At 49.6% G+C, this 14,880-nt stretch overlaps 1 protein-coding gene across 2 annotated transcripts in view; it reads left to right on the top strand.

The window, feature by feature from the left end:
- TBC1D22B (TBC1 domain family member 22B) overlaps positions 1-14,880 on the top strand; it is a 75,176-nt gene that overhangs the window by 53,231 nt on the left and 7,065 nt on the right. For both annotated transcript variants that reach the window (XM_029944246.1, XM_029944247.1), the window contains exons 9-12: positions 288-394; positions 811-886; positions 3,169-3,296; positions 3,570-3,665. In XM_029944246.1, the coding sequence (XP_029800106.1) occupies positions 288-394; positions 811-886; positions 3,169-3,296; positions 3,570-3,665 (407 nt within the window). The remainder of the gene's footprint in view (positions 1-287; positions 395-810; positions 887-3,168; positions 3,297-3,569; positions 3,666-14,880) is intronic.

Raw genomic sequence — 14,880 nt, forward strand, 5'->3', positions numbered from 1 at the left:
CTTTTTCTACAATCGAATGAACAAATGCAGAAGAGAAAGAAATGTCAGACCCGGTAGAACTGGTGTGGGAAGTGGTGGCCCATTCAGTGTTGTAGCCAGATCCTCTAGAGCTCCTGGGACACGGCTGCCCTCCTGACCAGGGCAGGAGGCGGGCAGGCCCATGCTCCTTGGCATCACGTCAGCCTGGCTCTCCCCCAGCCTGCAGGACCCCATGGAAGATGCCAGTCTCTGTCTTTCTCCATGTTTTAAAGAAGACCTGTGGACTTCCTTCACCTTTTGTTTTCCAGAAGAGGACGTGGAGAACTTTGACGTGACCAATTTGTCTCAGGACGTGCTTCGAAGCATTGAAGCCGACAGCTTTTGGTGCATGAGCAAGCTGCTAGATGGGATCCAGGTGAGCTTGCTCAGCCCACGCGGGCCGCCCGGGCCCAGGGGCTCCCTGCAGGCCTCTGAGCTCCTTCCTGCCCCTCTGCGTCCGCCAGGTCCCCCGCCCAGCACGGCTCTTCCTCGCTCTGGCCCACCCATCCTTACCTCTCTTGTTAGCTTTCCAGCTTTCCGAAGGCAGTGACTTAGCATCCTCTGGAGTATGAGGAAGTTTCCGTGTTGCCCTGCTCTGTTGTCAGAGTGCCCCGCTCCTTCCTGCCACATACCCAAGCCCTGTGATGTTTGCGCCCCACCCCCCGCTGCTCTGTAGACCCCCAGCACCCGCTGCAGAAAACAAGCCTGTGCTTTTAAATGTGTCTCGGTGGACTTGAGAGCGGTAGCACGGCTCTGGAGTCCCTGTTCTTCCCAGCTCTGTGTCGTTTGCAGGATAACTACACCTTTGCACAGCCAGGGATCCAGAAGAAGGTCCAGGCACTGGAAGAGCTCGTCAGCCGGATTGACGGTAGGTTGGACAGGGCGTTCTCTGGCAGTAGCGCGGTACGGTCCTCACACAAGCCGCTCCTCTGCCCCCTTCCTCGCCTTGCCCTCCGATTCCCCCTGTGCTGTCGCCGCACCCACGTCCTTCCGAGTGTCAGCAGGTAGGGGACGGAGAAGTCTGCAGTCCCTCAGGTTCTGTTTTCTCTTTTGTTTTCCATCACCAAGTTCTGTCCATTCTCTCTAGCATCTCTCTCCACATTCACCCTTTCTTTTTTTGTTTTCCTATTTTCCAACCCCTCCTCCTTTTGTGTTCTCTAAAGCTTCACCCTTCTCCATTTCCCTAGCCATGATCCAGCCATGCCTGGATTTCTGCAGCTTTCTCCTAGAAGGACTTGCCTCCTCTGTACTCTTTTCTCTGCCAAGGCTTCTGTCACACAACTGCATCTCCCCAGATCACCTTCCTGGTTCCATCCCTCTCCTGCTCTGAAGTCTCCTGTGGCTCTCCACGGCTTCTAGCATCAAGCTGTACTCTGACCTTGTCCTTCAGGTGGTGATGTCACTCAGGATTCCTGGGCTTGATGCAGGGTCCTGAGTCTGGCCGGTATCCAACAGGCCTTTCCGGAGCTCTCTGTGACCAGTTTGGGCTGGGGCGGGGGACCAAAAGTGAAACATGACTCTTCCCGACACAGAAGGTCTGAGGAGCGGGAGCCGTACAGTAATTCCTTGGCTCCGGCTTGGAATCATGGAATGTTAGAACTAAAAGGCAAGTTGGGAAGCCCTGCTCTTGACTGAGGAAGAAACGGAGGCCCAGAGAGAGAGGTCAGAATTGATTTTCATAAAGATAGCCTAAAGCCTCCCAGCAGGGTCTTCTGTTAAGTGGGCTCTGCAGCGCCATTTATACTGTAAAGCTTTTTTAGGATTCTACCAGACACTGCACAGCTAGTAAGCCTCTTTTCCTGGCTTTCTGTGTGGATTTTGTGGCTCGCCAAAGCATCGCCTTTCCCCCTGCCCCATACGAAAACTGCTTATATTTCTCACTCCCCGACTTCTCTCTTCTTGAAAACCTTCTCTGATTTATGCCACTCACTCCAGCTTCCTTTCATGACAAGATTTCAGTCTTCCTGTCTTGTTTGCTGATTTACAGTGGTCTGTGACACTTTGTCCGTAGGCTGTTTCTCTCCTCTTTGTCTTCTGGCCCTGACCCAGCCGTGAGAGCGCGGGGCCCACCTTCAGCCTCTTGTATCCATCATCTTTCCGCCCATAGGGCTGTGGTTTCTGCCACCATCTGCCTGCCCCTTGTTTTTTCTGCCCCTTGTTATTTCTAGAATAAAGGCACAGTACTTTAGTGGATTTATAAATGTATATATCTGTATTATTTCATTGACTCATAGAAGTAATACACATTATAAAAACTAAGACAATTCGGAGAAACACAAAATAAAAGTAAACATGCTCCCTCCTCCTTAAATCCTGCTCCCCAGAAATAACCCTTGTTATTAGTTATTCCTTCAAAAAAGTGCATATCTTAGGTATTCACCACATGCCAGGTGCTGCCGTAAGCACTTTTGTTTTCTCATTTTCTCCTCCCTTCTGAGGTATGAGTGATTATTTGCATTTTCTAGATTAGGAAACTGAGGAGGATAATAATATTTTTTTAATGGTGTTAAGCACTATTTAAAGGGCTGTCATGTAGAACAGGGACCAGGTTTGTTTGGGGTGGTTCCGGAATACCACACAAACACCCCCGGTGGGAGTCGGGAAGGGAGCTAGTTTCTATTGAAAACAGCGACGCACTTTCTGGTGCGTCACTTAATACATCAGTGGGAGAGGCTGCCCTTGTTGGAGGCAGTTGACCTGTTTCTCTGGCAGTGTTTAAGTCCCTGCCGGCTGCCATCTGTCAGGGATGCTGAGGAGGAAGTCCTCACCGGCAGGAGGATGGTCAAGGTGACCCCCATGGTTCTTTTCCATTCTGGCTCCTACTCTGAAGAATAATGGGGTCAAGCAGCCAAGTGAACCTCACATCTGCCGCTTTCTGGCCAGAGAATCCCTGTGAAGGAAGAAAGGTGCCTGGAGCATCACCGTGGATGTTTAAATGGTTTTACCATGTGTGGGACCGGGTTTAGCCGTGCGGTGTGGCTGTGAGATGGTAGACTCGAGCGTAAAGGACAGTCAGATGCCAGTTTGGCCCTTCCGTGCCTGGATTCCCCAGGGAGGGCGGAAAGAGATGGAAACTGCCTTCTTGGCTCGTGTGACCCTTTCCAGTCCCCTAGGTTGTGGTCTTGGGGCCAATGACACATTCTGTTTCAGAGCAGGTACATAATCACTTCAGGAGGTACGAGGTCGAATACCTACAGTTTGCCTTTCGTTGGATGAACAACCTGCTCATGCGGGAGCTTCCCCTTCGCTGCACCATCCGCCTGTGGGACACGTACCAGGTATGGGGGACCCCGGCCCGTCCGTGCCCGGCTGTCCAAGGCCCCAGCTCCCTGTCGCGGTGCAGTGTAGCTGCTCAGAACCCCCACCTCCTTTCTGTTTCACGTCTGCCGTAGCCTCATGGGCAGGGCGTCTGCAGAGTCTTTCCGGGCCTCCGGGTGCACAGCCATGGAAGGGGCGCCTGCTGTGCTCCCCCCTTGCAGGAGGACCGGAGCCGAGAGGCCGAGAGCAGCTCCTTGTCAGGGTGGAGACCTAACTGTTCTTTCCCTTCCCAGTCTGAACCGGAAGGGTTCTCCCACTTTCATCTTTATGTGTGTGCAGCCTTCTTGATCAAGTGGAGAAAAGAGATCTTGGAAGAGGAGGACTTTCAGGTGAGTGGCCAGAGGCTCAGTTATGGCTCAGAATGGGAGCTGTCCCGTCAGTGGGGCTGCTCAGATAGAAGGCGCCACCGCAGGTACCTGGTGGAGAGGAGCAAGGGAGACAGCGCTGAGGAGAGGCTGCCCCTCTGGTCGGCAGACGGGCCATCAGTGAGCCCAAGTTCTTCAGTACGAGAAGGGTCTTAGGCCACCTGGGTGGCTCGGTTAGTTAAGCATCTGACTCTTGAACACAGCTCAGGTCATGATCTCACCGTTCGTGGGATCAAGCCCAGAGTTGGGCTCTGCACAGGCGGCATCACGCCTGCTTGGGATTCTCTCTCTCTCTAAAAATAAATAAATAAGCTTGAAAATATATATAGAAATAAAATAAAAATATCTATAAGTAAAATTATGTATAATATATTATATTGAAATGTGTATTTAAAATATATATATATTTTTTTAAGGGTCTTAGTGCCAGAAAGGCCGTAGAGCAGCTAGGCAGGCCTAAGCAGTGTCTCATTCTTTCACTGACAAGCATTTGCTGCACACCTGCCATGCTCTGGGCGCTGCTGAAGGCATAGGATGTACTGGGAAGTAAAACGGACAGATCTCTGTTCCCATAGAGCTTACATGCTATTTGGGAAGAGGCTTAACGATTAACAAAAGCATAGGCAAAAAAATTGTTTGGGTTTTTTTTTTTTTGGTAATTTTTATTTTTGAGAGAGAGACAGAGTGCAGGTGGGGAGAAAACAGAGAAAGGAGGGAGACACAGAATCCAAAGCAGGCTCTGGGCTCTGAACTGTCAGCACAAGGCCCAACGTGGGGCTCGAACTCATGAACGGTGAGATTGTGACTTGAGCCAAAGTTGGACACTCAACTGACTGAGCCACCGAGGCGCCCTGGAAAAAGTTTTTGTTATGTAGAGCAGGATAAAGGGATTATTAGGTGTAGGGAAGGGGTAGTTTGCAATTTCAAATACAGTAGGATAGGCTCACTGAGAACATGACATTTGAGCTAAGTCTTGGGGAATATGAGAGAGGGAGTCATGGACATCTGGGGGACGAGTGTCCAAGCAGAGGAGACAGTGGATTGCCCGGCTTACTTAAGGAATCATGGCAGTGGCCAGTGCGGACTGGAGCAGAGTGGTCCAGGGAAAGAGTAGGAAGAGATAAGGCCAGAGAAGTCTCGGGGACCCAGATCACTTTGACTCTGAGTGGAAGGGGAGCCATAAGAGGGTCTTAAGCAGAGGAGGGCCATGAACTGACTTACATTTTCAAAGGATCGCTCTGGCTTCTCTGTAGACTGTAGGTGTGGACGAAGGTGGAGGCAGGGAGCTCGCCCAGCAGGCTGTTAGAATCCTCCAGGTGAGACATGAGGGTGGCTTGGACCTGATGGCAGCAGTGGAGGTGTGACAAGTGGGCAGATCTTGCTTATATTTTGTAAATAGAGCCAAGAGGATTGCCCAATGCGTCGGGTGTAGAACAGGACAGAGGGATGAGTCAGGATGACTCAGTTCATGAGAGGGGTCTAGAAGGAGCAGGCTTATGGAGGTGTTTCAGGAGTTCAGTTTTGGGCATGTCGAATTGGAAATGCCATTAATCCCCAAATGGAGATCTAGAGTAGACAAATACATCGCAGGAGTCTGGAGCTGGAGAAGGGGAGAGCTCAGACATCTTTGTAGGAACGTTCGGTTAGCTGGTCTTAAAGTCGGGACAGTAGATGAGGAGTGAGTGTGGATGGAGGAGGGAAGAGGCCCGGGACTGAGCCCTGGCACACCTTCCCAGAGAGGGGGTAGGGGCTGGCCGGGAGAGGTGGGCAGAGCAAGGGAGGCAGAGGGGCTGGCCAGGGAGAATGGGGCGTCCGGAAGCCTTGGCCAGGGAACGTGAGGAAGACTGAAGGGCATACGGTGGGTGGTGGAGAGCCAGGCAGCTGCTCCAGGAGATCTGGCAGAGGGGCAATGGGGAATCGGGGGTCAAGGAGACAGATCCAGAGGCCCTGAAGTCCACAGACTCAAAGGCCTGGAGGTTGCTCATGGTCGTTATCTCTGGGGACAACAATGGGCTTTTCTTTTCCTGCTTTGTGCATTTCTCAACTGAGGGGTTTCCTTTCTCTCTCTTTCTTCCTTTCTTTTTTAATGGGCATGAAGCCCTTTTAAAAGCAGGGCGGAAAAGCCAGAGAAGGTTGAATGTTCATCTGCATTCTAACTAATAACTAATAACGTAGGTGTCCTCCAGAGCTCTCTGTGTGAGCCCTGAGCCGGATCTCTCTGTAAGTGGTGTTAGGGGGTTAAAGAACAATAGTCTCATCAGCAGATAGACAGAAAGACAGGACCCCACTTCCCATAGTAGGGACTTTGGAAGGCAAAGGGGAGAGTGGGCTTCTGTGAGCAGATGGTGGCTGTGGTGCCGAGGCCACCGCAACCGTGAGGAGGCGCGGCTTCTGCCAACGGGCAGCATATGTGCCGTCCAGGATGGATGAGCACACGGGGGCCGGGTTGGCCACATGCCGGGGCGAGCCATCAGTTTTGATAATGTGGTTGAGGCAGAGCAGGATATCGAGAGCATGAAGCCTAATTTAGTTATCATGAGCCAGGCTCAGAGGGCCTTGTCAGATGTGATAAAAGTGCTTCCCAGATTAGCTCAGAGAAGTGGAGGTGATTCCTGGAATGACTGTTAGCAATTCACAACACTGGCAGAACACAGGGCCGTAACAGCCCGTGACTCTGAAACTGCGTTAGACGTAGACATGTTCTTCCTTCCCGGGTTGCATATTCGATTATCTGATGGATTTGAGGTCTCTCCGCAGTAACCCACAGAATGACAATGCGGATCTGCGCCTGCCGCTGTATTAACACCTCAGCGAGGCTGCTCGAGGGGTGTCACCTCCTTCTTTTAGACAAAAGAGAATGGGCAGTTAAACTGGATAATCCTCAGGGTTCCTCCCAGCCGCGCAGTTCCATAATTTTGTGGCTAAGAAAAGAAAACCTGTGCCTGGCTGTGTTAAGATCAGCGGGCAGTGTCCCTTAGGAGACGGGACCATGAGCGACCAGCCAGTGACTTGTGCAGAGAAAGAGGGCGTGCCCAGCCTGACTGCATGAGGACGCTCTGTGAATGAGTACAGGCACCCCAGAAAGCCAAACGGGCCCAGCCTAGACGAGAGAAGTTTTAGGGCTAAACAGCTGCAGTGACTCGAAGAAAAATTAGGTGAAGTGACTGCAGAAATAAAAGAGAGTTACAGTAGTTGTAGCAGACCAGTTATTTTTCACCCTTGGAGACAGGGAAGCGCCAGTGGAGGGGCATTAGGAAGCAGGGACCCTCCTAAAGTTGGGGACTAGGCAGAATAGTACAGTAGTAAAGCCACGGTCTGTGGAGCCAGACTGCCTGGGGTCAGATCCGAGCTTGCTACCTTTCTAGGGGTACAGCCATAAGCAAGTAACTTGACTCTGTAGACCTCGGTTTTCTTACCTGTAAAACGGGGATGAGTACCTACCTCTAGGATTGTTATGAGGTTTAAATTGTTAGTGTGTGTGAAGCGGTTAGAATGGTGTCCCTGGCCTATAGCCTCAGAACAGGGTGCTTATCGTTAACATTGTTTCCTGAAATGCACTCCCAAGTCTGAGAAGCAGTGAAGACAAAGCTCTAGGAACCCAGGTCTCTAAGGGGTGTGGAACTTACCCGAGTAAACCGTGCTAGGCCAATCGCCGGGGAAACTGCCAAACTAGATGAACAAACAGAGGGCTGGAGAGCGGGGGCAAAGTTTGTAGGGACAAAAGGCAGCGTCCCAGCTGTGGCGGAAGCCCCCAGAAGGAAGGGCACCTGCTTCTCCTTGGCTGAGCAGGTATCTGGCCTCATGCTGCCTGGGAGAGGCGCCCCAGAACTGACGACAGGAGGATCCCGTGAAGAGGTTTCCTTCCCAAGACCTCTGAGCGAGGGAGCCTGAGACTGTGTGTGCACAGGTACTGGGGGGGCATGGTGGCCCGTCCTCAGAGCCGTGGGCTGCTCCGAATGGGAGCTTCTAACGGGGCTGGGCCTCGGCTCTTTCGTACTATGGGGGCCCTGGGCCATCCCGGCCCTCAGCCTGGCCCGTGTGATGGAATAATGGTTGTGATCATAGAGGGTGATGTTTACAACATTGTTTTTATGGGTCCAAATGGTCAGACGTTGGCAGTTTCCTAAGATTCCAACTAAAAATAAATAAATCTTAGCACTTGTAATGTTCTAGGCACTAATCTAAGTGCTTATTTGTGTTGGGGCGTCTGGGTGGCTCAGTCAGGTAAGTGTCTAACTTTAACTCAAGTCATGACCTCACAGTTTGTGAGTTGGAACCCCGAATCAGGCTCAGTGCTAATGGTGCAGAGCCCACTTGGGATTTTTCTCCCTCTCTCCCGCCCTCTCTGCCCCTTCCCTGTGCATGCTCGCTCTGTCTCCCTCTCAGAATAAATATATAAACTTTAAAAAATTTTTAATGATCTTAAAATAAATAATAAATAAATAAATCCTTATTTGTGTTTAATTCATTTAATCCTTGCAATAGTCCGACAGAGAAGGTCATAATAACTGCCCCCATTTTATAAATGAGCAAACTGAGTCACAGCCAGAGTAAGTAACTAGCTCAGACTCACCAGGGAATAAATGCTGGACACCCAGATTCACATCCCACACATGGGCTGTGCTCTGTCCTGGGGCCTGGCCACACTTCCTGGGGCACTTGACCTGAACTCAAGGGTCCCAGGCCAGGATCTCCCTCCTCCCCCTCCTGTCCCCTCCTCCCCCCTGCCCTCTACCGCTCCTCACCTTTCATTCCTCATTGCTCGCAGGCTTTCTTCTCATGAAGTAAATGTTTAACAAAATATTGGTTGTTTTAAAACTGAGAAAGAAGTCCTCCAAGGTCCTTCTTTTGATCTATGATTCTAGCTCCGGGGTTTTTCTCCTTCCACTGCCAGAAGGGCCTTCAACCGCCTCATTCCTTTCCATGCCCTCCTTCCCAGGGAGAAACCCCCTGCACTTGTCTCCATGGGAAGGTGGAATCCGAAAGCCCACCACACCTGGAGGCAGCAGGGAGCCCGGGGCACTTGTACCAGGTACCAGCTACTGGAGCCCGGGGGCGGGAGGGGGGTCCGGGCCTCTGGGAAGTGCTGGAGTCACTGGCGCTCTAGGGGCTGAATGTCAGACTCAGAGGGGGCGGGGAGGAGGGTCTCCACTCAAACCGGGTTTTTAAAAACGTATCCCCTCTCTTTTACTTTGCAATGGTTTTTTTTTAATGTTTTATTTATTTTTGATATGGAGAGAGACAGAGCATGAGAGGGGGAGGGGCAGAGAGAGGGAGACACAGAACCAGAAGCAGGCTCCCGGCTCTGAGCTAGCTGTCAGCACAGAGCCTGACGTGGGGCTCGAACCCACGAACGTGAAATCTGACCTGAGCCGAAGTCGGAGGCTTAACCGACTGAGCCACCCAGGCACCCCTACTTTGCAATGATTTTTATCCTACAAAATGTTGCAAAAATAGTAGAGTTCCCAAGTAGCCTCCCCGTATTCACTTAATGTTTACATCTATTCCATACTATAATTAACCAGCCAGGAAGTTCAGCTTGATAAAATACCGGTAATCCACAGACTTTATTTGAATTTTACCAGTGTTCTCATTAATGCCCTTTTCTGGACCAGGATCCAATTCAGGATCCTAATCTGGGTCAATTCCTCAGTGTTTGTCTTCGATGACAAAATTTTCAAAACTTTCAAAGAGTACCGATTCGTTATTTTATAGAATGTCCTTTAATTTGGGGGTGTCTGTTCATCTTTTCTTATGATGAAGTCGCAGGTCCTGCCTTTTGGGGAAGAAGCCACAGAGGAGATTCCGTGCTTGAGGAGGTGTTGGGGGTGGGGGGAGACAAGTCATTCGTGCTGCCCTTGACCCTTGACTTAGGTCGGGCTCCCAGGCTTCTCCACTGTGAAGTTATTACTTTCCCGTCCGTAATTAGTAAGTATCTTTTGCAGAGACACTTTGAGACTATGTAATTCTGCTGTTTCTCATCGTTCTTTCTCCGGCTGTTTTAACATTCATAACGGTTTTTGCCTGTATTAATCATTACTGTGATGTTTGCCCGATGGTGATTTTCTCTTTTCACTGCTGCTTCTGTATTTATTAATTGCTATTCTAGTCTAAGGAGAGCTGCCCCTTCTCTCCCATCTGCGTATCCAAGTACCTGTGTATATCAGTATGGATTCACAGGTATTCATCTCACGGGTTAGCTGACGCTGTCATTATTTTACTGTTCAGATTGTGCCAGCTTTGGTCCTTGGGCTCTCCTTCAAGTCGTCTCCTATGTCTTTTTGATCCCATCATTTTTACCTTTTTAAAAAATGTTTCTTTTGAGAGAGAGAGAGAGAGAGTACACTAGCCGGAGAGGGGCAGGGGACAGAGAGAGGGGGGAGAAAGAGAGAGTGCATGTGAGCAGAGGAGGAACAGAGAGAGGGAGAGAGAAAATCCCAAGTAGGCTCTGAGCCGTCAGCACAGAGCCTGACACCGGACTCAAACTCACAAACCGTGAGATCATGACCTGAGCCGAAATCAGGAGTTGGAGGCTTAACTGACAGAGCTACTGAGGCACCCCTGATTCCATCATTTTTTTAATGTTTGTTTATTTTTGAGAGAGAGAGAGAGCATGCAGCGGTGAGTGCAGAGAGCGGGGGAGACAGAGAATCCAGAATGGGCTCTGTGCTGACAGCCCAACATGGGGCTCGACTCAGAAGCTATGAGATCATGACCTGATCCTAGGTCGGATGCTTAGCTGAGCCACCCAGGCGCCCCTGATCCCATCATTTTTAAAAAACTTCCTTCCTTTCTGGTGCCATGAGATGCCCTCAGCTTGTATTTTCTTTGCCTTACCTCGGAATCAACCATTCTCCAAGGAGCCCTGGTTAAGCCAGTATTTTACTACTAAAAAACATTCAGAAGTATCATGATAACTTTGGAAATAAGACTGCAGGAAAACATTTATGCAAAGTTAAACTTCTGATGTCAGGTCACTGGTTGCAGACGGAGTATTGACTGAGAAGGACCATGGGTCTTCCGGGCGGTGGTTGCAGATGTAATAACTGTCCAGCTGTGCACGTAAGATTTGTGCAGTTATTGTGTGCAGTTATGCCTGCCTCACTGAAAAAGCGCAAAAAAAAAAAAAATTTGACAATGGAATGGATGATAGGAGAAGGGCACCGGGCTCAGTTTGCTGTGAGGCCACCACTGGAAGGTGAACACGCCGTAACACTAAATACAACACTGAAATCTCCTTACTAAATAGACAGTGGACCGTGTAAAAATCAACCAAAGCAAAATGGGTAAATGCGTCCTTTCTCACATAGAAATCTTGGAATTGAGGGAGGATCTTGATGTTATTTGCATCGTGGGTGCTGGAAGGGCACAGGGTGACCCAGGATTTAGGGCTGCCAGCTGTAAAGGTAGTGGCCGTGCTAGAGGCTGTGCAAGGAGGGTGTTGGGGACGGGAGCAGTGACAGTGGGAAACCCTGGCAAAGGGAAAGCGTCTGTGGTGGTTAGAGAGAGAGATCGGCCTTGGATGTGAGCGCCCTAATCAGAACCGGCAGGTCTCTGCTGGGGCCAGGAAGGGGAACACCTCCAGAACCAGAACTTCAGTGTGCGTTCAGAAGAATATGAGTTAAGCTGAAATGTGGGTATTTGGGGAAGAAGCTTGTGCAGAACACTCGAATGGGCCAGTGCTGGCTCCCGCTGGTGGGGACAGCTCCCCAGAGAGCTGGAGACCAGTCTCTGAGTGCGCTGGGGACACCTGGGAACTGTGGACAGAGAGGACAAGCAGGTTCCAACAGTGGTGGTGTGCACCGGACCTTTGACTTGTCAGTGGCCTGGAGCAGCAGTGACCCTAGAAGAACTGAAGGTAGTAGAGCAAATCCAGGTCCAGGTGAGCGACCCTGAGGACACAGTGGCCATGGCCTTCACACTCACCCTCCATACTGCAGCACGGCCACCCTTACTGGTCTGTCCATCAGGGTCAAGCTTTTGTGATCCTTACCCCAGCATTTCAAGGTGGACATACACCTTACATCCAGGACCCATGCCTCTGGGCTTGCGGTGTACACGCAAAAGGAACTGGGTGGCGGCTACCCTGGAGAAACCCATCAGCAGGGAGGTGTGAACTGGTGATTTCTGGCCAGCTCCGCCTCTGCCACCCAGGGGAAGCCCATGGCCTTGTTTTCTTGAATCACTGATAATGAGAAACTTAACATTTTGTAGTTTGTAATAAACTTGTAATTTATATTTAAAAAAGGAAGTAAACTTGTACTGAATAAAGTAACCCACAGGAAGCCTGGGGACTGTTCACCCACTAATACTGTATCTAGGAAAAGTGCGCACACCTGAGTCAGAGCCCACAGGCTTCTGGGCAAATGAATGCCTGCTCACTTACCCCGCAGTCCAAACTGCCCTCTGAGGAAAAGCAGCATCTGTGAGAGCCTAGGGCATGGGACCTCACAAGATGTCAGGGCCAACAAGGCCTCAGATGGCTCAGAACTGACTTTGAGAAGCCCCATGCAGAGGACTCTGAGGACTAGTAATCAAAATCCCTCTACATGAAATGGGGGCCGGCAAGGGAGTCCGAGGGGCCAGCCGATGCGTCTGAAGCACGGTGGCGGCTGACCTCAGAAGCCTGTGCCTCCACCCTGCAGAAGAACAGCTTGGAGAGATCCCTCTTCTGGCAGTGTCTCTTGTAGGAGGTAGGCCAGGGTCGTTCAGTTCAGTGGCACTAAGCCCATGAGATGTTCGCAGCCTAAATAACAAACTGTGCACAGATCCCTTGGATCAGGTGGCGTCCACCCACCACTTCCACAGGAGCTCAGGGGCGGGGTTTTGGAGCACGGTCCAGCACAGGCCCCATCTTCACAGACATCAGGGAATTGTCGGTTTGAATCTTGCCCAGAAGAAGGGTTCAGAGGGAGCCCCGGGAACTGAAGATCTTTCAGCCACAGCGTGCTGGCACGAGAAAGGGTACAATCCCTAGACATGACACCGGCCATTGAAGGACTCAACCCAGCCTTCTCCGATGGGAAGCTTGCCAAAGGCACTTGGGGAGAAAACCATGAATAAGCTTAACTCTCAGAAAGTTTACATACAAGAACATGTTCTTGAAAGTTTTTATTGTAACCAGGAGACTTGTTTTGCTACCTCACTGATTCTCAAAATGGGGGATTTGTTTTAAAGAACTGTTTATTTGACTAGGAAAATATTCTTACATGCCTGAATACACTTTACATTTGTAAAGGATGTTCCAAGATTGCTAAGTGATTCTACACACAGTGTCTTATTTACTAGTGTATGTTTTGTGGGGTTTTAAGTTCTTTAGCTGTTGATTCCTACACGTCCTGTCTTTGGTTGTGCTTGGCTCTTATCACTGAGTAAAATCAAACAACTCTTGCACATTTCCTTCAAACAGCCTCTGCCATGACTTCCTTTCTTTTGGTTCCTTCTACGTTATGCCTCTCTTCTCTTCTTACTCCAGGGCAAGTGCTATAATATATAGTGATTATGAGGACGAGAGCCAGATTGCCTGGGTTCAGATTCTAACCCAGCACCACTCTGTGGCCCTGGGCAAATTCCTTAATCTCTTGTGCCTCAATTTCCTCATCTGTAAAATGGAAGTAATTTTATGTATCTTGTGAAGTTGATGTGAAGATCAAATGAGTTAGTACAGAGTACATGTAAAGCGTGTGGAGCCCCATCTGGTATGTAGTAGGTGCTCAATAAATAACTGTCACTCTAATGATTACTATCCTGGTGTTCTTCCCCTTCACTTCTTCCATCTTTTGGGCATCCTCTCAGGGGTTTCCCCGGTACCTTTTCCTTACAAGGTCTCTTTGGCTGTAACCTCTGTCCCTTCTCCTTTGACCCCCTTATCTAGTTGTTGTCTCCCCCTGGTCCCCCATGGCACTAATTCCTCTTCTGCCATGTTCCTTTTTCTCTGGGATCTATGGATTCGCAGCTGGCACCTAAGTCAGACTGTTTTCTGCTGTTGTAGCCATTTCTAACTTTTCTGTGGCCCCTGCCCATTAGTTTGGAACTCCTTGCTGCTGCTGGCCCCGTAAGCCGTCTTCTCGTGACTAGTGTTTCATCTGATCGCATATCATGCTTAGTGGTCCCATAGGCTGTCTTTGTAACAAATCTTCAGTTATTCCGTTCTCAAACTTTGTCTCTTCCCTGTCCTTAGATAAAAGCACCTGTAATTAACACCTCCCCCAGCCATTTGGTTTCTCCTTCTTTTCTACTATTCCAGATTTATCAATGCACTGGGCAGGGTTTCCCACTGTTGCAGCACTGTGTGAAGGGATGCTGTTCCTAGACATAGCCACTAGGTGGCAGAGTGCTCCCTCACAATGATGCCTCACTGCCCAGGGGGCATCCTGGGACATTAACTCGGCCAGTGTTAGAATTACTTCAAGGCTTCCGGGAGGTTTTTAGCAAGGTTAGTGGAATTGGGAATTACAGGTAGATTCTATCCCAGCAAAGAATACCCCCTTCTAGAGAGATTACTCTTTTGTTGTTTATCAGTTGAACAAGTGTTGTAATCATTATTTAAAAAAAATTTAGAAACACCAGTAAGCAAAAAGAAAAAAGAATCAGGTACCTGAAATCGTGCCCCACAAAGGCGCTATATTTCCTTTCAGACGTTTCCCTACGCAAATGTCCACAAATACGTACTGTGTCTATATAACCATTTCTGCAGCCATTTTATAACTTGTTTTGTAACCTCCTCTCATTTTACAAAATATGGTGGCTGTCCTATCATGTCAAAAACTGTAAGTCTACATCATACCCCCTATTTTTGTATCTTTTACACATTACATCAGTACATGCTTATGCAAAACTGTGAAAACATTGAAATGATGAATTGGCTACGGGCTATTTTATTTTATAGGTTTACCTTAGTTTATTTAATGGAAGGTCTCTCTGTGTAACATCTAGGGGTTTCCTTCCTTGGGATCTGACTACGAGGCCTGCATCCCAAATATGCTTTTATTCCTGTAGAGCTTTTTGATCCCCCTGGGGGGAAGCCCACACCTGATTGCCCTCTGGAATCGGTGGAGAGGTGTGGTTACCAGGTCCCATCCCAGGGTTTTAGAGTAGAAGAGTCCAGGGATGAGACTTGGGCTCAAGTTTTTCTAAGAGTTCCTACAGTCGATTCTGCTTTTGCAGTCTGGTTGGAGCT

The sequence above is a fragment of the Suricata suricatta genome, chromosome 7 (genome assembly GCF_006229205.1).
Source record: "Suricata suricatta isolate VVHF042 chromosome 7, meerkat_22Aug2017_6uvM2_HiC, whole genome shotgun sequence".
Taxonomy (NCBI): Eukaryota; Metazoa; Chordata; class Mammalia; order Carnivora; family Herpestidae; genus Suricata; species Suricata suricatta.